Genomic DNA, 21,682 nt, shown 5'->3' on the forward strand with positions numbered 1-21,682 from the left:
CAGGTTTAAAAGGTGCCACTTGTGTTTGGGGAATTAAACTTGGATTTTACTTCGGAGTCACGTGAGTGACTATGTGAAGAACCCCGCCAGGACGCATGCGTGTCATATCGCTACACGCATTGCAACAAGTCACAGCAAGGGGGAACGACGTTCCCCTAGCGGCAAAATTTGAAAGCCAGGAACAGCAGATAAGAAGACTCTGCGTTTCAGAATTTGAAAGCCAGGAACAGCAGGTAAGAAGACTCTGCGTTCCTTCCACTTACCTTTTAGGTGGAGACATGGACCGGATCCATGAAGGCTGCGGGAAAGCTGGCGGGAGAGAACCGCGGAGTTGCGGGCAGCCGGCAGCAGCAGCCAAAGGCACGCTAATCTCCCGTAATGGGAACAGCTGTGCCCGACTTTCGCTCCCGACTCTCTCCCGCACCGGGCCCGGCCGGGCGGGAGAGGGAAGCAAAAATTAATGTTCCCCGCGCTGGGTTTTTCACAGGGGGGGGAAGTTGGACAATATAGTGTCCACAAGTGCTGCGAGTAAAGCTGGCTGGGGAGGACCGCAAAGTTGCGGGAGCCAGCAGCAGCTGAAGGCACAAGCCCCGTAAGGGATTAGCTGTGCCGACTTTTGGTCCCGCGCCGGCCAGAACACCACGGCCGGGCGGGAGACTATTTAAAGAGGGCCGTTGACTTTTGGACAAGTCAATAACGGCAGCAGACGGGGTGGAACGACGTTCCCCCGTAGCGACAATTTCAACCTGGACCTGCAGGTAAGAGCTGCGGTCTTTTTTGTGTTTTTACCATGCTAATTACAGGTGGAGAAACCAACGGGCTGCGACAAAGCTGGTGGGCTAGATGGGATCAGCTGTGCCCGATGTCGCCTCCGCACCGGTCAGATTCACTCCACGGAAGGGCAGTAAGGACAAAGCTGGTGAGGGAGGACCGCGGAGCAGCGGGCAGCCAGCAGCAGCCAGCGGCACTCGGATCACCAATAGTGGGATCAGCTGTGCCCGATGTCGCCTCCGCACCGGCCAGATCCACGCAGCCAGGCGGTAAGGCTAGACACAAAAACAAACAAGGTCGTGGACTTAGAGGAGTCCGACTTTGAACAACCGCGGGCAGCCAGTGCCCGAGAGCGCTGGAGCCGGATGGAGCGGTGTGTTGGAGCATTTGCTCCAACGTGACAGACTCCGGGAGATGGAGTCGGGTCACTGTGGGCCCTATGATAAACCCACAGCAGTACCTCTTGAAGGGCTGCACAGTGCTTCTACCTCATCAGAGGGGAGCACTGCGGGTCAGTTCTGGGCTGACCTGGAAGAGGGGTCCGCAGAAGGAAAGACAAGTGTGCAGGGGGTGCAAGAACAAGAGAACCTACTGGAACCCACTACGACCAAAGACAGCACCCCCACGCACCCACCAGCAGAACTGGTGAAAGCTCGAAGGTCCGGTACCCAAAACATGAGTCTTTTTAGGCCATGGCCCAGGCCGGCCTTCTTGGAAGGTGCGGGGACCTCCAACGCCAACCAAACCGAAAATCCAGACCCCAGCGCGACAACAGCAGCAAAGAACCTACAAAAAGTATACCTACCACTGGTAACTATGGAGGTAGGTGGGTCTGGTTCCCTACAATATACAGGGATCACGGAGGTTGGGTGGAGATTACACTCTTTCTGAATGCATGGAGCATGATAACAACCGATACTTACATCTTAAGCAGTATCCAGGGATATACAATAGAGTTTATACGCAAGTACAGCCCTCCAGTTCAACATATACTGAACCGAATGTTCGTGCCTTCTGATAAAGGAATATCAAAAGCGCAAGCTGAACTGAAGCGGCTTTACATAAAAGGTGTAATTGAGAAAACTCAACACGAACCATTAGAATTCATGTCCAATATATTTATCAAAAACAAAAAAGATGATGGTTATCGCATCATCATAGATCTGACAAAATAGATACCTTTGTTACTCCTTAACAATTAATTTCCAAAGGTTACTTCAATGGCCAGCATCGATTTAAAAGATGCTTACTATTCAGTGCCTATACGAGGTGACCACAGATGTTACTTAAAATTCAACTGGATGGGACAACTCTGACAGTATAAAGCACTGCCAAATGGATTATCATCAGCCCCAGGCTGTCACAAAAATTTTGAAAACAGCCCTAGCGTTTCTACGGAAACGTACTCACATGGTCATGGCATATTTAGATGACATACTCATTGTGGGCAAAACTTTGGAATTGGCCAAACAAACTGTAACAGCCACAAAAAAGTTATTTGGAAAACTGGGATTCATTTTCCATCCAGTTAAATCTAAACAAACGCCTTCCACTACTATGGACTATCTGGGGTTTCACCATTGACTCAGTTCACATGTCGGTGACTCTGCCTAAGGGAAAGGCTAGAGATTTAATAGAGGCTTGCAATAACCTCACTGACATCAGCAAACCATCCATCAGATTGGTAGCAAAGTAATTGGCATAATGATGGCTGCCTTTCCAGCCACACAATTTGGACCTCTACATTACCAAAACTTACAGAGAGCAAAATACAAGCACTCTAAATTATGCAGGTCACTTTGACAGATCTATGAAACTACCAATCATGCTAAAATGGAACTAAAATGGTGGATAGATAACATCTGTCTTTGTTCCAATCCAATCATTGTCAGTAACCCTTCCATGGTACTACAAACTGATGCCAGTGCACTTGGGTGGGGAGCCACCAATACCATCACCAGCTGTGCAGGTAGATGGACTGCCCAGGAGGCATCATTATTACTCACACTGGGCATATACTACTTGGAAATGTTGGGGCATTACATGGCCTGAAGTCATATTGTACTGGGTCATATCACCAGCATGTTAGACACAGATAGACTGTGACGGGGGGGGGGGGGGAATTGTTTATTTACGCATTCCCTCCTTTTCCTGCCTCATCAGTCGGGTATTAAGGAAATACAACAAGACTCTGCATCTGGTATTGGTAGTACCCGATTGGCCTACACAACCATGGTTCCCAGTGGTATTAAACATGGTATTAGAACCATGTATCACCATCTCTCATAGACCAGATTTATTGCTACAGTCTATATCAGGGAGTGGGCGATGCTCTGCCATAAAAACAACATCACCTACAGAGACATGAACATCCTGTCTGTTCTGGAATATCTGGCAGGCCTCCTCTATGATGAGGGGCTCAGTTACAGTGCCATCAACTGCGCCAGAAGTGCCCTATCGACTTACCTATGGCAGGGGACAGAGCATTACACTGTTGGGACTCACCCACTGGTACAAAACTTATGAGGGGAATTTTAATACTATCCCCCAAGAACCAGATACTCCCAATTATGGGATGTAAGAATTATCCTGAAGATGCTCAGGAATTGGTCTCCAGCAACAGTTCTGTCCCTACACAGACTGACATTAAAACAGTCATGCTAATGGTATTGGTCACAGCACAGAGGATACAGTCACTGCAAAAACTAGACTGGACAACATGACTTCAACAGAAAATATTACGTTTTCATATTTATGAGTTAGTAAGCAGAACAGAAAGGGATCAGCAGGCCTCAATATACAATTAGGTCATACACAACAGATGACCGTCTGTGTATAGTAAGACATCTGTCGTTATTCATGGAGAAACGAAAATCCTAAGAGGCAATGAAAAGGCACATTTTGGTCAGCCACTAGCAACCACACAAAGAGTGACGGTCCAGACCATCTCAAGATGGCTGAAACAGGTGCTAACACAGGCTGGGGTGGATACTAATATTTTAAATCTCATTCCACCAGGGCTGCAGCCACATCGGCAGCGATACAGTTGGATGTCCCAATGGACCAAATCCTCAAGGCAGCCGGATGGTCTGGGGGGGAAAAAAAACATTCCAATTATTGTATAATAAACCAGTAATGAAACCTGGAACGTTTGCAGAAACAATTTTAAGTTCTGTAAATTAATTTAAACCCATAAAAAGGGGTTATAAATTTGTGTTAACAAATTTTATGATTTCAATGTCGAATTCATGTCCAAATTATGTTAACACAATTCCTCCTACAGTCAAGGCAGATGTGATGCATGGACTCGTTTCCACGGCATGAAATCACAGAGCTTTAAAATCTTCACGTAGTCACTCACGTGACTCCGAAGTAAAATAGTAAGATTAAACGAGAACTTACCAGTTTGAAGTTTGATCTGTATTTTATGAGGAGTTACGATGAGGGATTACGTGCCCTCCGCTCCCACCCTTGATCATATACTTAACTGGTATCTCTTCTCTAATCTTACTATGTTTGGTCATTACAGTTATCTGTGATTTCACACCGCTGCTTTGAAGAATGACATGCATGCGCCGTGGCGGGGCTCTTCACGTAATCCCTCATCGTAACTCCTCATAAAATACAGATCAAACTTCAAACTGGTAAGTTCTCGTTTAATCTTACTATTATTTGCAATATGTCTCAGACATAGAGATCTGTAGGATTTACAAAGGTCATGCAAGTGGGCAGGACTGATCCGTGTCATTGATGTGGTGCGGGTAGGTTTCTAGGTGTAATTAAATATTAAGCTCCATGTAAATGACAACTCTCTACAAAACAGTAGCTCTGCCAGCTGTCAATGTTAAACACACTGAGGCTTCCACCCCAACTGGTTCTGAGGAATAGTCAAGTCAAATCAAGTCAAGAGAGTCTATTGTCATGTGTCCCAGATAAAATTCTTGCTTTGCTTCAGCACAACAGAATATAGTAGGCATAAATACAGAACATATCAGTGTGTCCATATACCATTATATAAATATATACATACATCAATAAATAAGCAGATAAAGTGCAAATAAACAGATAATGGTCTATTAATGTTCAGAGATTTGTTTCAGTTGAGTTTAATAGCCTGATGGCAGTGAGGAAGTAGCTATTTCTGAACCTGGTCGTTGCAGTCTTCTGGCTCCTGTACCTTCTACCTGAAGGTAGCGGGGAGATGAGTGTGTGGCCAGGATGGTGTGGGTCCTTGATGATGCTGCCAGCCTTTTTGAGGCCGCGACTACGATAGATCCCCTCGATGGTTGGGAGGTCATAGCCGATGATGGACTGGGTTTACTACTTTTTGTAGTCTTTTCCACTCCTGGGCGCTCAAGTTGCTCAAGTGGAACAGTCAGTCGAGTGATACCGTGTGGAAACATGCCCTTCAGCCCAACTTGTCCACGCCGGCCAACATGTCCGATCTACACTAGTCACACCTGCTCGCATTTGGCCCATATCCCTTCAAACCCGACCTATCCATGTACCTGTCTAACTGTTTCTTAAATGTTGGGATAGTCCCAGCCTCAACTACCTCCTCTGGCAGCTTGTTCCACACACCCACCACCCTTTGTGTGAAAAAGTTACCCCTTAGATTCCTATTAAATCTTTTCCTCTTAACCTTAAACCCATGTCCTCTGGTCCTCGATTCACCTACTCTGGGCAAGGGACCCTGTGCATCTACCCGATCTATTCCTCTTATGATTGTATACGTCTTTAAAGTGAAAGGGGCAAGGTTTAAAGGAGATGTGCGGGTCAAGATTTTTTTTTAAACACAGAGGGTGGTGAGTGCCTGGAACGCGTTGCCAGGGGTGGTGGTGGAGGCAGATACAAGAAAGGTGTTTAGGAGGCTTGTGGATAGGCACATGGACGTGCAGGGAATAGAGGGATATGGATCATGTACAAACGGAGGCTAGTAGTTTAAATTGGCTTCATGATCAGCATGGACTTTGTGGGACGAAGGGCCTGTTCCTGTGCTGCACTGTTCTGTATTCTGTGACAGCGGTGAGGTGAGTAAGAGATGCTGCCTCACAGCTCCAGAGACCCGGGTTCAATCCTGACCTTAGGTGCTGTCTGTGTGGAGTTTGCACGTTATCCATCTGACCGTATTGGTTTTTCCGCTGGTGCTCCGGTTTCCTCCCTCACTACAAAGACGCGTGAGTTTGTAGGTTTAAAATGACTTCTGTAAATTGCGTAAATTGCCCCCTAGTGTGCAGGGAGTGGATGAGGGAGCAGGATAACGTAGAACTAGTGTGAATGGGGGATCGATGGTCAGCGTGGAATCAGTGGGTCGATGGGCCCGCTACACGCTAGAATTTAGAAGATTAAGGGGGGATCTTATAGAAACTTACAAAATTCTTAAGGGTTGGACAGGCTAGATGCAGGAAGATTGTTCCCGATGTTGGGGAAGTCCAGAACAAGGGGTCACAGTTTAAGGATAAGAGGGAAGTCTTTTAGGACCGAGATGAGAAAAACATTTTTTACACAGAGAGTGGTGAATCTGTGGAATTCTCTGCCACAGAAGGTAGTTGAGGCCTGTTCATTAGCTATATTTAAGAGGGAGTTAGATGTGGCCCTTGTGGCTAGAGGGATCATGGGGTATGGAGAGAAGGCAGGGATGGGATACTGAGTTGGATGATCAGCCATGATCATATTGAATGGCGGTGCAGGCTCGAAGGGCCGAATGGCCTACTCCTGCACCTATTTTCTATGTTTCTATGTTTCCATGCTGTGTCTCTAACCAAACTAAAGCATGTATGTCTTTGGATTATCAGTCGACTTGTTTTAGTTTAGAGATACAGAGCGGAAATAGGCCCTTGGGCCCACTGAGTCCGCACCGACCTGCGATCCCTGCACATTAACACTATCCTACACTCACTTGGGACAAGTTACAGTGATACTAAGCCCATTAACCTCCAAACCTGTACGTCGTTGGGAGTGTAGGAGGAAACAGAAGATCTCAGAGAAAACCCACGTGGTCACGGGGAGATTGTACAAACTTCGTATTGACAGCACCCGTAGTCAGGATCGAACCCGGGTCGCTGGCGCTGTAAGGCAGCAACTCTACCACTGTGCCACCGTGCCGCCCCCTTTCAGCAGTAACCTAACTGCCCGTATCAACACTGTAGATGCAAAAATGGTAATTACTTGGAGATATAAGAAACTGCAGATGCTGGAATCTTGTGCAAAACACAGAGTGCTGGAGTAACTCAACGGGTCAGGCAGCATCTCTGGAGAAAGTGGATAGATGACGTTTTGGGTCGAGACCCTTCTTCAGACTGAGACTCATAGAATCACAGAAGATAGGTGCTGGAGAGGGCCATTCGGCCCTTCGTGCCAGCACCACCATTCAATGTGACCATAGCTGATCATCCACAATCAGTACCCCGTTCCTGCTTTCTCCCCATATCCCTTGATTCTCTTTTGAATGCATCCATTAAATTGGCCTCCACCGCCTTCTGAGGCAGAGAATTCCACAAATTCACAACTCTCTGGGTGAAAAAGTTTTTCCTCATCTCAGTTCTAAATGGCCTACCCCTTATTCTTAAACTGTGTGGCCCCTGGTTCTGGACTCCAACACCGGGAACATGTTTCTTGCAGCAAGCGTGTGCAATCCCTTACCCACAAAGCAGGGGAATTTCCTTTCTCCTGTCTCACCTTCCTCCCCCCGAGTCATTGAACCAGTTCCACAGTTCACCACATTGTAGCCCTGCTGACATCACACCTTCCACACCCAACAATGAGCCCAACAGGGGCACCACCCTGCCTCAGGTCACTGTTCCTAGTCTTGATCAGTCCTGGTCTTTTCTCCCCTCCAAACTCATCCCCCTCCTCCTCCTTCCCCCCTAATTTCAGTCTGAAGAAAGTTCCTATCTAGGGTTGCCAACTTTCTCACTCCCACATAAGGGACAAAAGGTCAAAATAAGGTACAAATTCCCGATGGCAATTCATTGACCGATTCGGCAGTGGCTGGGTGAATGATGAGTTGGCCCGGGTGCTGGACTGCACTCAAAGCCCAGCCGGCGGGCCAGCTGAGGAGATTTTGCCCGGGCCGCCCGATGTCGCACGCAAAGTCCGGCACCCCATCCAACTCATGAACCGATGATCGGCCATGAGAAGGAGGGGCGGTGGTGGTGTCGGCGGTAAGCGAAGGTCCGAAGGTCGGACAGCTGGCCGGGCTGCCGACCGACGGGGCCACGGGCGAGGCGCTGCTGCTGCTGCACTCCATGGGCTGCACTACGTCGGGACAGGTGAGGCGGGGCCGGACGCGGCGCTCCTACCCGACAGTCCCCTCGACCCGAGTAGTAGCAGTCAAATACGGGACAAGAGCGGTCCTGTATGCGACAAACCAATTTAGCCCAATATACGGTATGTCCCGGCTAATATGGGACAGTTGGCAACCCTAGTCCCATCACCTATCATTTTCCTCCAGAGAAGCTGGCTGACCCGCTCAGTTACTCCGGCACTTTGTGTCTATCTTTGGTATAAAGACTCTGCAGTTCCTTGTTTCTGCATCAACATTGTACCCTCTATGGTGTTCATTCATGTGACATTGGATGCTAACAAGTGATTTAAATATTTTTAAACATTATGTTTTCTCAACAAAGTATATGATTGTTAGTTTAGTTTAGTTTAGAGGTACAGCGCGGAAACAGGCCCTTCAGCCCACTGAGTCCGCGCCGGCCAGCAATTCTCGCCATCCTGCACACACCAGGGACAATTTACATTTGCACCAAGCCAATTAGCCTACTGACCTGCTCGTCTGTGGAACGTGGGATGAAACCTGTGTTCCCGGAGAAAACCCACGCGGGTCACGGGGAGAACGTACAAACTCCGTACAGACAGCACCCGTCAGGATCGAACCCGGGTGTGTGGCGCTGTGAGGCAGCAACTCTACCACTGCGCCGCCCTTGCACGGCTCTGCACAATTCATACAATACAGACAGACACAGAATCGGTTACCTCCTGGATCTGCAGCTTCCCATCAGCAGTCACATCGTACGCAGACATAAATCTCTCTTTCATTTTCTGCACCTTCGTAGCGCTCAGGTCAGTGCCCTGATAAAGGGGAGCAAAGCAGACACATTAGAACACAGTACCCCTCGGGTTGCCATTAAATCTTTCCCCCCTCAGCTTAATCAAAAGTCGTCTTAGAGTCACAGAATGATGGAGTGATAAGAGTAATACAGCACAGAAACTGGTCCATCAGCCCAACTTGCCCATGTGGACCAACATACCCCATCTACACTAGTCCCACCTACCTTCATTTGGTCCATATCCCTCTAAACCTGTCCTATCCATGTACTTGGTCAAATGTTTCTTAAACGTTATAGTACCTGCCTCAACTACCTCCTCTGGCAGCTCGTTCCATATACGCCCACCAACCTCTGTGTGAAAAGGTTGTTCCTCAGTTTCCTAATAAATCTTTCCCTTCTCACCTTAAACCCATGTCCTAGGATTCTTGATTTTACTTCGGAGTCACGTGAGTGACTACGTGAAGAACCCCGCCAGGACGCATGCGTGTCATATCGCTACACGCATTGCGAAACAGTCAGGCGGGGTGGAACGAAGTTCCCCCGCAGCGGCAGTTTAAAAGCCGGAACCTGTAGGTAAGAGTTACTCTGCGGTCTTTTTGTGTTTCCCCATACCGATTTACAGGTGGGGAGCATGGACAAGTCAAAGAAAGCAAAGAGGGCTGCGACAAAGCTGGTGGAGGAGGACCGCGGAGTAGCGGGCAGTCAGCAGCGGCCAGCGGCACTTGAATCACCGATAATGTGATCAGCTGTGCCCGATGTCGCCTCCGCACCGGCCAGATCCACTCCGCGGCCGGGCGGTAAGGCAAAACAGAAAACTAACAAAGTCGTGGACTCAGATGAGTCCGACTTTGAGCAGCCGCAGGCGGCCAGCGACCGTGAGCGCTGGAGCCGGATGGAGCGGTGTGTGGAGCATTTGCTCCAACGTGACAGGCTCCGGGAGATGGAGTCGAGTCACTGTGGGCTCTATGTAAAACCCACAGCAGCACCTCTTGTAGGGCTGCACAGTGCTTCTCCCTCATCAGAAGGGAGCACTGGGGGTCAGTGCTGGGCTGATCCTGAAGAGGGGTTCGCAGAAGAGAAATCAAGTGTGCAGGGGGTGCAGGAACGTGAGAATCTACTGGACATGGTGTCCAACTTCATACAGCCAGACCAGACTGGCCAAAACCTGGAGCAAAAGCTAGCTGCCAGTATAGATTATATGTCCTTTAACCAGCTACAAGAACAGGCTGTATTGGACACCACGTCAAGACACCTGGCACCGGGCAACTGTATATCCCTGAATGTTCCAGTAGTAAATACTTGTATATGGAAACATATTGGAATAGGAGTTAGAGGCATGGATATCAAACTCCAAAAGGTATTAAAACTCCTAACAGCAGGGATAACAGCATTCACCCGCACAGTGGGTGAGAAGGACATGTACCAGGACCAACAGGATGCACTGGCACTGCTTTGCAACACTCAATATGAGATAAACAGCATCAGGAAGAGTGCCATCCGACCTACTTTAAACCCGAAATTCGCGGGTCTGTGCAAACCTGGAAACATAAATCCACCAATACTACTATTTGGAGGTAACCTATTGAAGCAAGTCAAGGAGCTCGATGAGGAAGCAAAAACCCTGGGACTCATAAAAGGGACTTCATCAAAAACCCACTACGGCCATAGACAGCACCCCTACGCACCCACCAGTAGAACAAGAACGACTGGTGAAAGCTCGAAGGTCCGGTACACCAAACATGAGTCTTTTTTAGGCCATGGCCCAGGCCGGCCTTCTTGGAAGATACGCGAACCTCCAACATCAACCAAACCACAAACCCAGACACCAACGCCTCAACATTAACGAAGGATTTACAAAAAGAAGTAAACCTGCCACTGGTAACTATGGAGGTAGGTGGGTCCGGTTCCCTACAAATTGCAGGGAGCATGGAGGTTGGGGGGAGATTACACTCCTTTCTGGATGCATGGAGTATGTTAACTACCGATACTTATATTTTAAGCAGTATCCAGGGATATACAATAGAATTTATACACAAGTACAGCCCTCCAGTTCAACATATACCGAACCGAATGTTCGTACTTTCCGGTAAAGAAAAATCAGAAGCGCATGCTGAACTGGAGCGGCTTTACGCAAAAGGTGTAATTGAAAAATCCCAACACGAACCGCTAGAATTCGTGTCCAATATCTTTACCAAAAACAAAAAAGATGGTGGTTGTCGCATCATCATAGATCTGACCAAATTGAATACATTTGTACAATATATTCATTTTAAAATGGAAACCTTTGTTACTGCTAAACAATTGATTTCCAAAGGTTACTTCATGGCTAGCATCGATTTAAAAGATGCTTACTATTCAGTGCCTATTCGAGGTGACCACAGATGTTACTTAAAATTCAACTGGATGGGACAGCTCTGACAGTATAGAGCGCTGCCAAATGGGTTAACATCAGCCCCCAGGCTGTTCACAACAATTTTGAAACCAGCCCTAGCGTTTCTACGGAAACGGAAACACATGGTCATGGCATATCTAGATGACATACTTATTGTGGGCAAAACTTTGGAATTGGCCAAACAAACTGTAACAGCCACAAAACTGTTATTTGAAAAACTGGGGTTTATTATCCATCCAGTTAAATCTAAATCAACGCCTTCCACTACTATGGACTATTTGGGGTTCACCATTGACTCAGTTCACATGTTGGTGACTTTGCCAAAGGGAAAGGCTATAGACTTAATAGAGGCTTGCAATAACCTCATTGACATCAGTAAACCGTCCATCAGATTGGTAGCAGAAGTAATTGGCAAAATGGTGGCTGCTTTTCCAGCCACACAATTTGGACCTTTACATTACCAACATTTACAGAGAGCAAAAATACAAGCACTCAAAATCAATGCTGGTCATTTTGACAGACCAATGAAGCTACCAATCAAAGCTATAATGGAACTAAAATGGTGGATAGATAATATTTGGCTTTGTTTCAATCCAATCATTATCAGCAACCCTTCTATGGTGCTACAAACTGATGCCAGTGCACTTGGTTGGGGTGCCACAAATTCCATCTCCAGCTGTGGAGGTAGATGGACTGCTCAGGAGGCATCATTATTACTAACACTGGGCATAAACTACCTGAAAATGTTGGGTGCATTCTATGGCCTAAAGTCATATTGTACTGGGTCATATCACCAGCATGTTAGACTACAGATTGACAATACCACCGTGGTAGCATATATCAACCACATGGGTGGAAACAAATCGACATCATGTGACAATCTGGCTAATACAATTTGGCAGTGGTGTATCCAGAGAGATATTTGGATATCAGCTACTTACCTACCAGGTAAACTAAATTTAGTGGCAGACACCAGGTCACACAAACTTAATGAAAACACCGAATGGATGTTGAATAAAAAAGTATTTGCTGATATTACAGCACGATATGGAACACCAGATATCGATCTATTCGCATCCAGGCTTAATCACCAGTTATCAAACTATGTTTCGTGGGAACCAGACCCTGGGGCAGCGGCGACAGATGCATTTTCGCTGCATTGGGGGAAATTGTTTATTTATGCATTCCCTCCTTTCTGCCTCATCAGTCGGGTATTAAAGAAAATACAGCAAGACTCTGCGTCTGGTATTTTGGTAGTACCTGATTGGCCTACACAACCATGGTTCCCAGTGATACTGAACATGGTATTAGAACCATGTATCACCATCCCAAATAGACCAGACTTATTGGTTCATCCCGTAACAAGGGATAGCCACCCATGCCATAACTATTTGAATTTATTAATTTGTAGAGTTTAAAAATACCACTACTACAGCTGGGACTGACAGACCGAACAGTGAACATGATTTCGGCGGGCCACAGACAGTCCACCAAAAAACAGTATCTGGTCTATATCAGGAAGTGGGAGATGTATTGTCACAAAAACAGCATCACCTACAGAGATATGAACATCCCGTCTGTTCTCTAGGCCTCCATTATGATGAGGGGCTCAGTTATAGTGCCATCAACTGCGCCAGAAGTGCCCTATCAACTTATCTATGGCAAGGAACAGAGCGTCACTCTGTTGGGACTCACCCACTGGTAACAAAACTTATGAGGGGAATTTTTAATACCAATCCGCCAAGAACCAGGTACTCCCAAATATGGGATGTGAGTATTGTCCTGAAGATGCTCAGGAATTGGTCTCCAGCAACAGCTCTGTCCCTACATAGACTGACATTAAAAACAGTCATGCTAATGGCATTGGTCACGGCACAAAGGGTACAGTCATTACATAAATTAAGACTGGACAACATGACTTCTTCATCTGAAAATATTACGTTTCATATTTATGAATTAGTAAAGCAGAACAGACCGGGATCAGCAGGCCTCAATATAGAATTTAGGTCTTACCCAACAGATGATCGTCTCTGTATAGTAAGACATTTGTCGTTATACGTGGAGAACACAAAAATCATCAGAGGCAATGAGAAGGCACTTTTAGTCAGCCATAAGCAACCACACAAAAGAGTGACGGTCCAGACCATCTCAAGATGGCTGAAACAGGTTCTAATACAGGCTGGGGTGGATACTAATATTTTTAAATCTCATTCCACCAGGGCTGCAGCTACATCGGCAGCTATGCAGTTGGATGTACCAATGGACCAAATTCTCAAGGCAGCAGGATGGTCAGGGGAAAAAGCATTCCAACTATTTTATCATAAACCAGTCATGAAACCTGGAATGTTTGCAGAAACAATTTTAAGTTCTGTAATTTAATTTACACAATAAATAGGGGCTATAATTTTGTGTTAATAAATTTCATGGATTTCAATGTCGGATTCATGTCTAAATTATGTTGACACAATTTCTCCTACAGTCATTAAGGCAGATGTGATGCATGGACTCGTTTCCACGGCATGAAATCACAGAGCTTTGAAATCTTCACGTAGTCACTCACGTGACTCCGAAGTAAAATAGTAAGATTAAACGAGAACTTACCAGTTCGAAGTTTGATCGTTATTTTATGAGGAGTACGTTGAGGGAATACGTGCCCTCCGCTCCCACCCTTGATCATATACTCAACTGGTATTTCTTTCTCTAATCTTACTATGTTTAAGTCATTACAGTTATCTGTGATTTCACACCGCTGCGTTGAAGAATGACACGCATGCGTCCTGGCGGGGTTCTTCACGTATTCCCTCAACGTACTCCTCATAAAATAACGATCAAACTTCGAACTGGTAAGTTCTCGTTTAATCTTACTATTCTCCTGCTCTGGGTAATTCTGTGCGTTCACCATGGCACGGTGGCGTAGCGGTAGAGTCGCTGCCTCACAGCGCCAGAGACCCGTGTTCGAACCCGACTACGGGTGCTGTCTGTACGGAGTTTGTACGTTCTCCCTGTGACCTACGTGGCTTTTCTCCAAGATCTTCGGTTTCCTCCCACACTCCAAATACGTGCAGGTTTGTAGGTTAATTGGCTTGGTATAAATGTATAAAATGTTAAATTGTCCCTAGTGTGTGTAGAATAGTGTTAGTGTACGGGGATCGCTGGTTGGTGCGGGCACGGTGGGCCGAAGGGCCTGTTTCCACCCTGTGACTCTAAACTAAACCTAACCCTATCTATTCCCCTCATGATCTCATTGTAGATTAGTGACTCGTGTTATGCGTCATGTATTTGTAGTTACACCCACTAGCTTGTTAACTGCTGCATTCCTTTAGACACTCATACACCTCTATAAGATCATGCCTCATCCTGCCACTGCCGGACATTAAGGGGCAGAGTCCAGTGGGGACACTCTTCAAACAAGGGAAGGGATATCACCCTTGTTACACACAAGTGATAAAGCTGTAGGAAGGAACTGCAGATGCTAGATTAAACCAAAGATAGACACAAAATGCTGGAGTAACTCAGCGGAACAGGCATTTTTAACATTTTGACCATTTTCTGCGACCTGCTGTGACTATAACGGGTGCCGGCAATTTGCCGAAAAAAATCGCTTAAGTGGGACAGGCCTCTGGGCTCTGGTGAGACCACATCTGGAGTATTGTGTACAGTTTTGGTCTCCTAATTTGAGGAAGGACATCCTTCTGATTGAGGCAATGCAGCGTAGGTTCACGAGATTGATCCCTGGGATGGCGGGACTGTCATATGAGGAAAGATTGAAAAGACTCGGCTTGTATTCACTGGAGTTTAGAAGGATGAGGGGGATTCTTATAGAAACATACAAAATTATAAAAGGACTGGTCAAGCTAGAAGCAGGAAAAATGTTCCCAATGTTGGGCGAGTCCAGAACCAGGGGCCACAGTCTTAGAATAAAGGGTATTGATTGGGGATGATCAGCCATGATCACAATGAATGGCGGTGCTGGCTCAAAGGGCCGAATGGCCTCCTCCTGCACCTATTGTCTATGTTTCTAGGCCCTTCAGTATCCAACTGAAAATAACCTTTTGCATCACATTGTAATAAACCAAATCCTAAGTGTCTGAATTCTTTACGATACTTTCTACATAATTTGATTCCGACTCGGTGCGCTGAATGCTAATATTGATTTGCATTCCTTCTACCAAAGTTGGCCGCGGGGAGTTTGTGTTGAAAATACAGATGAGACGATCCTGTGTCCTTGAGAATCTGTAAACTTGCCCTTTAATTTGTTTGAACTTTTATTCAATAGTATTAATAGTCGCAAGGTAAAATGAAACTCGGTACCTTAGTGCCTCACTTACACATTGAATCTGGGTTGGAGAGGTTACTGGCCGTGGTAAATTGCCCCTGATGTTCAAGCTAAGTGGTAGAACTGGTGGAGATGGTAGATTTTCAGCACACCAAGAGTGGCAGAGCAGGGCGGGTACGTCGGTGTCCTTTTGTGTAAACCAACGTTGCATATTAATGTGTAGGAAGGAACTGCAGATGCTGGCTTAAACCGAAGATAGACACAAAAACCTGGAGTAACTCAGGCAGCATCTCTGGAGAGAAGGAATGTGTGACATTTCGGGTCGAAACGCTTCTTCAGATTTGGACAAAGGGATTGAAGGCTTTGTGGCCAAGTTTGCAGATGATGCTAAGATAGATGGTGGGACAGGCAGTGTACAGTCAGAGTCACAGAGTGATACAGTGTGGAAACAGGCCCTTCGGCCCAACTAGCCCACACCGGCCAACAATATCCCAGCTACACTAGTCCCACCAGCCGGCATTTGGTCCATATCCCTCCAAACCCGTCCTATCCATGTACTTGTCAAACTGTTAAACGTTGGGATAGTCCCTGCCTCAACTTCCTCATCTGGCAGCTCGTTCCACACACCCACCACCCTTTGTGTGAAAAAGTTACCCCTCAGATTCCTATTAAATCTTTTCCCCTTCACCTTGAGCCTATGTCCTCTGGTCCTAGAATCCCCTATTCTGGGCATCTGTGTAGAGGAAGCAAGAACCCTGCAGAAGGACTAGCAGAGAGGGCAGAGAAGTGGCAGATGAAATTCTGTGTAGCAAAGTGTGGACTCGTGCATTTCGGTAATTAGAATAAAGGCGTAATTTTTTTTCAAAATGGAGGGAGAATTCAGAAATCGGAGGTGCAAAGGGACATGGGGGTGTCGTGCAGGACTCCCAAAAAGTTAATTTGCGAGTCGAATCAGTAGTAAGGAAGGCAAATCCAATGCTAGAGGACTGGAATACAAAAACAGGGATGTAATGCTGAGGCTCTATAAGGCACTGGTCGGGCCGCATTTGGAATATTGTGAGCACGTTTGGGCCCCATATCTGAGGAGGGATGTGCGGGCTGTGGAGAGGGTCCAGAGGAGGTTTACAAGAATGATTCCAATAATGAGTGGGTTAACCTATGATGAGCATTTGACAGCACTGGGCCTGTACTCGCTGGAGTTTAGAAGGTTGAGGGGGGACCTCATTGAAACTTACAGAATAATGAAAGGCATAGATAGAGTGGATGTGGAGAGGATGTTTCTACAGGTGGGAGAGTCTAGGACCATTGGTCATAGCCTCAGAATGAGGGCGCTCTTTTAGAAAGGAGGTGAGGAGGAACTTCTTTAGTCAGAGGGCTGTGGAGGCCGAGTCAGTGGATATTTTTAAGGCAGAGATAGGCAAATTCTTGATTAGAACGGGTGTCAAGGGTTATGGGGAGAAGGCAGGAAAATGGGATTAGGAGGCAGAGATCAGCCATGATTGAATGGCGATGTAGACTTGATGGGCCGAATGGCTTAATTCTCCTCCTATAACTTGTGAACATCTGTAGCTCTGGAGGAGGGTCCTGACCCAAAATGTCACCCATCCATGTTCTCCACAGATGCTGCCTGACCCACTGAGTTACTCCAGCATTTTGAGTCTATCTGCAGTTCCTTGTTAAGACGTGCGGGTTTGTAGGTGAATTGTCTTCTGTTAGTTGTAAATTGTCGCTAGTGTGAGTCGGATAGTGCTAGTGTGCGGGGATCGCTGGTCGGCACGGACTAAGTGGGCCGAAGGGCCTGTTTCCATGCTGTATCTCGAAACTAAACCAAAAAATGAGAACGGAGAAAGATATGGGGAGTTAAGTCCCGGCATGGCGGTACTGATATGATGAAAGAATGGGGTCAAATGGGCTTGTATTCGCTGGAATTTAGAAGGTTGAGAGGATATCTTATAGAAACATATAAAATTCTTAAGGGATTGGACAGGCTAGATGCAGTAAAAATGTTCCCGATGTTGGGCGAGTCCAGAACCAGGGGTCACAGGTTTAAAAATAAGGCTTAGGCCATTTATAGGAAAGATATTGTTTTAAGAAAGATATTGTCAAGCTTGAAAGGGTTCAGAAAAGATTTACGAGGATGTTGCCAGGACTAGAGGGTGTGAGCTATAAAGATAGAGGTTGAGTAGGCTGGGTCTCTATTCCATGGAGCGCAGGAGGATGAGGGGAGATCTTATAGAGGTGTACAAAATCATGAGAGGAATAGATCGTTAGATGCACAGAGTCTCTTGCCCAGGAAATCGAGGACCAGAGGACCTAGGTTTAAGATGAAGGGGAAAAGATTTCATCGGAATCCGAGGAGTAACTTTTTCACACAAAGGGTGGTGGAACAAGTTGCCAGAGGAGGTAGTTGAGGCTGGGAGTATCCCATCGTTTAGGAAACAGTTGGACAGGTACATGGATAGGATAGGTTTGGAGGGATATGGACCAAACGCAGGCAGGTGGGACTAATGTAGCTGGGAGAGGGAAAACAGGGAATTATAGACCAGTTAGCCTGACATCGGTGGTGGGGAAGATGCTGGAGTCAATTATAAAAGATGAAATAGCTGCACATTTGTGTGACAAAACCCCTCAGGTTCCTATTAAATCTATACCCCTTCACCTTCAACCTATGTCCTCTGGCTATCGATTCTCCTACTCTGGGCAAGAGACTCTGTGCGTCTACCCGATCTATTCCTCTCATCATTTTATACACCTCTGTAAGATCACCCCTCATCCTCCTGCGCTCCAAGAAATAGAGTCCCAGCCTGCTCAACCTCTCCCTGTAGCTCACACCGTCTAGTCCTGGCAACATCCGCGGAACCCTTTCCAGCTTGACAACATCTTTCCTACAACACGGTGCCCATAACCGAACCCAATACTCTAAATGCAGCCTCACCAACGTCTTATACAACTGCAACATGACCTCCCAACTTCTATACTCAGGAGGGGAATTGACAAGGCGAATGCCCCATATGATGTTGTGCACTTCTATAAGATCACACCTCACAGCCTCGTGTTCCAAGGACTGCCCAATCTCTTCCTATAGCTTTCCCTCTCACCATAAACTCAAGTCCTCTGGTTCTTGACTCCCCTACCCCGCCTACTAAAGGGCATGTCCCACTTGGGCGTCATTTGCACGTCACGCAGATGGCGCGCAAAGATTTTGTACATTCCAAAATCCTGGGGCGCCGCGCACGACTGCTTACGTCACCACGCACCATGCGCACATAATGCGCACCATGCGCGCGTCATAACACGTAAATGATGTTGCGTAAATGACACGCAAATGACGCCCAAGTGGGCAGGCCCTTATCTCCCCTACCCTGCCTAAGACCCTCATGTCTTGTAAATTGTGTTATAGTCCCTGCCTCAACTACCTCCTTTAGTTTTTTTAATGTTTGAGTTATTTTTGCGGAAACAGGTCGGTCAGCCCACCGGGTCCGCGCCGACAAGCGATCCCCGCACGTTCACACCATCCTACACCCACTAGGAATAATTTTTCCATTTACCAAGCCAATTAACCTACAAACCTGCACGTCTTTGGAGTGTGGGAGGAAACCGAAGATCTCGGAATAAAAACCCACGCAGGTCACGGGGAGAACGTACAGACTCCGTACAGACAGCACCCATAGTCAGGATCGAACCCGGGTCTCCGGTGCTGCGTGCATTCACAGCAACTCTACCACTGCGCCAACGTGTCTGCCCTAACCGAACTCTGGCAGTTTGTTCCATGTGCCCTCCACTTTCTGTGTGAAAAAACTGCCCCTTAGGTAAAACCTGCAGTTGTGCAGGGCCCGAGTGAGATCACACCTGGAGTATTGTGTGCAGTTTTGGTCCCCTAATTTGACGAAGGACATTCTTGTTATTGAGGGAGTGCAGTGTAGGTTTACAAGGTTAATTCCCGGGATGGTGGGACTGTCATATGCTGAGAGAATGGAGCGGCTGGGCTTGTATACTCTGGAGTTTAGAACGATGAGAGGGAATCTCATTGAAACATATAAGATTATTCAGGGTTTGGACACGCTAGAGACAGGAAACATGTTCCCGATGTTGGGGGAGTCCAGAACCAGGGGCCACAGTTTAAGAATCAGGGGTAAGTCATTTAGAACGGAGCTGAGGAAACACTTTTTCCTCACAGAGAGTTGTGAATCTGTGGAATTCTCTGCCTCAGAGGGTGGTGGAGACCAGTTCTCTGGATACTTTCAAGAGAGAGCTAGATAGGGCTCTTAAAGATAGCAGAGTTAGGGGATATGGGGAGAAGGCAGGAACGGGGTACTGATTAGGGATGATCAGCCATGATCACATTGAATGGCGGTGCTGGCTCGAAGGGCCGAATGGCCTACTCCTGCACCTATTGTCTATTGTCTATAACGTGGGTATCACCCAGGTTATAGACAATACCTGGGTAATACCCTAAAAGACCCTATCAATTTACTCAAGATTGTATACACCTCTATGAGATCACCCTCAACCTCCAATGTATGTTCCCTGGTCCTCTACCTCCCTATAAGTTATAGAATAATATTTTTTTACAGTTGATGATGTATAAAACTTAAAACCTTGGTTTGGTCTTTATTCCCAAGCGTTTAACCTACAGGCCAAATTCATTTGTTGAAAATAAACCAGTTATCTTGGTTGTCTTAAACTGAGTAAAAGGCAGAAGGGAAAGGACAAAAATTGATAACAATCAAAACCTAAATCAAATTATGAAGCAAATCGACCCAGCTGGAAAGGCATTATTTCTAAGAGTAAACGGGTGGCCAAGGTTATTGTGTACGCTCATCTGTGTAGTTAAATCCCAGCTAATGCATCAGCGAAATCTCATTTTAGCTTGGGCCTGGTTTCCAAATAACACAATTACCGCAACTCCCTGGTCAATTCCCTTGCAACCGCAAGAAATGCTACACTTGTCGCTTTACCTCCCCACTAGACTCCATTCAAGGACCCAAGCAGCCTTTCCAGGTGTGGCAGAGGTTCACCTGCATCTCCTCCAACCTCATCTACTGCATCCGCTGCTCTAGGTTTTAGTTGCTCTACACCGGTGAGACCAAGCGTAGGCTTGGCGATCGGTAGGCCCAGCACCTCCGCTCGGTTCCCAATAACCAACCTGATCTCCCGGTGGCTCAACACTTCAACTCCCCCTCCCATTTCGAATCCGACCTTTCTGCCCAGGGCCTCCTCCATGGCCAGAGTGAGGACCACCGTATATTGGAGGAGCAGCACCTCATATTTCGCTTGGGCAGTTTGCACCCCAGCAGTATGAACATTGACTTCTCTAATTTCAGGTAGTCCTTACTTTCTCCTCCCCTTCTCACCTCCCCCTCAGCCCTCTGACTCCACCTCTTCCTTTCTTCCTCCCGCCCCCCCCCCCCCACCCTCACATCAGTCTGAAGAAGGGCTTCGACCCGAAACGTCGCCTATTTCCTTCGCTCCATAGATGCTGCCTCACCCGCTGAGTTTCTCCAGCATTTTTGTCTACGGTATCACAACCTGCTCATGATTTTTCCTTCCAGTCGCTCCCAAGAGCATTGGCTCTCACCAGCAGCACTGGCGAGGGCTGGCAGAAGTTCTGGAAGGTACAGTCACACAGCATGGAAGCAGGCCCTTCGGCCCAACTTGCCCACGCTGACCATCATGCTCCATCGACACTAGTCCCAGCTGCCTGCATTCTGCCCCCATCTGTGACTTCGGCTGCACAATTCTCAAAGGCCATGCCAGCATAGTAAAAAGCCCATCGGCCCATCATATCCCTGCCATACAGCGTGGAAACAGGCCATTCGGCCCAACTTGCCCATACTAAACATGATGGCGAGGCGGTAGAGTTGCTGCCTTACAGCGCTTACAGTGCCAGAGACCAGGGTTCGATCCTGACTATGGGAGCTTGTCTGTACGGAGTTTGTACCTTCTCCCCGTGACCCTCGTGGGTTTTCCCCAGATGCTCCGGTTTCCTCCCACACTCCAAAGACATACAGGTTTGTAGGTTAATTGGCTTTGGTAAAGATTGTAAATTGTCCCTAGTATGTGTAGGATAGTGCCAGTGTATGGGGATCGCGGGTCAGCAGGGACACGGCGGGCCGAAGGGCCTGTTTCCGCGTTGTATCTCCAATCTAAAAACTACATAAGAGCCGGCAACAGCAAGGTGGTTCC

General features: G+C 47.1%; 1 protein-coding gene across 1 annotated transcript in view; it reads right to left on the reverse strand.

The window, feature by feature from the left end:
- Positions 1–21,682, reverse strand: part of scgn (secretagogin, EF-hand calcium binding protein) — a 61,301-nt gene that overhangs the window by 20,594 nt on the left and 19,025 nt on the right. Inside the window, exon 3 of the mRNA XM_033014154.1 lies at positions 8,755–8,850. Coding sequence (XP_032870045.1) covers positions 8,755–8,850 — 96 coding nt within the window. The remainder of the gene's footprint in view (positions 1–8,754; positions 8,851–21,682) is intronic.

The sequence above is a fragment of the Amblyraja radiata genome, chromosome 2, assembly GCF_010909765.2.
Source record: "Amblyraja radiata isolate CabotCenter1 chromosome 2, sAmbRad1.1.pri, whole genome shotgun sequence".
NCBI lineage: Eukaryota > Metazoa > Chordata > Chondrichthyes > Rajiformes > Rajidae > Amblyraja > Amblyraja radiata.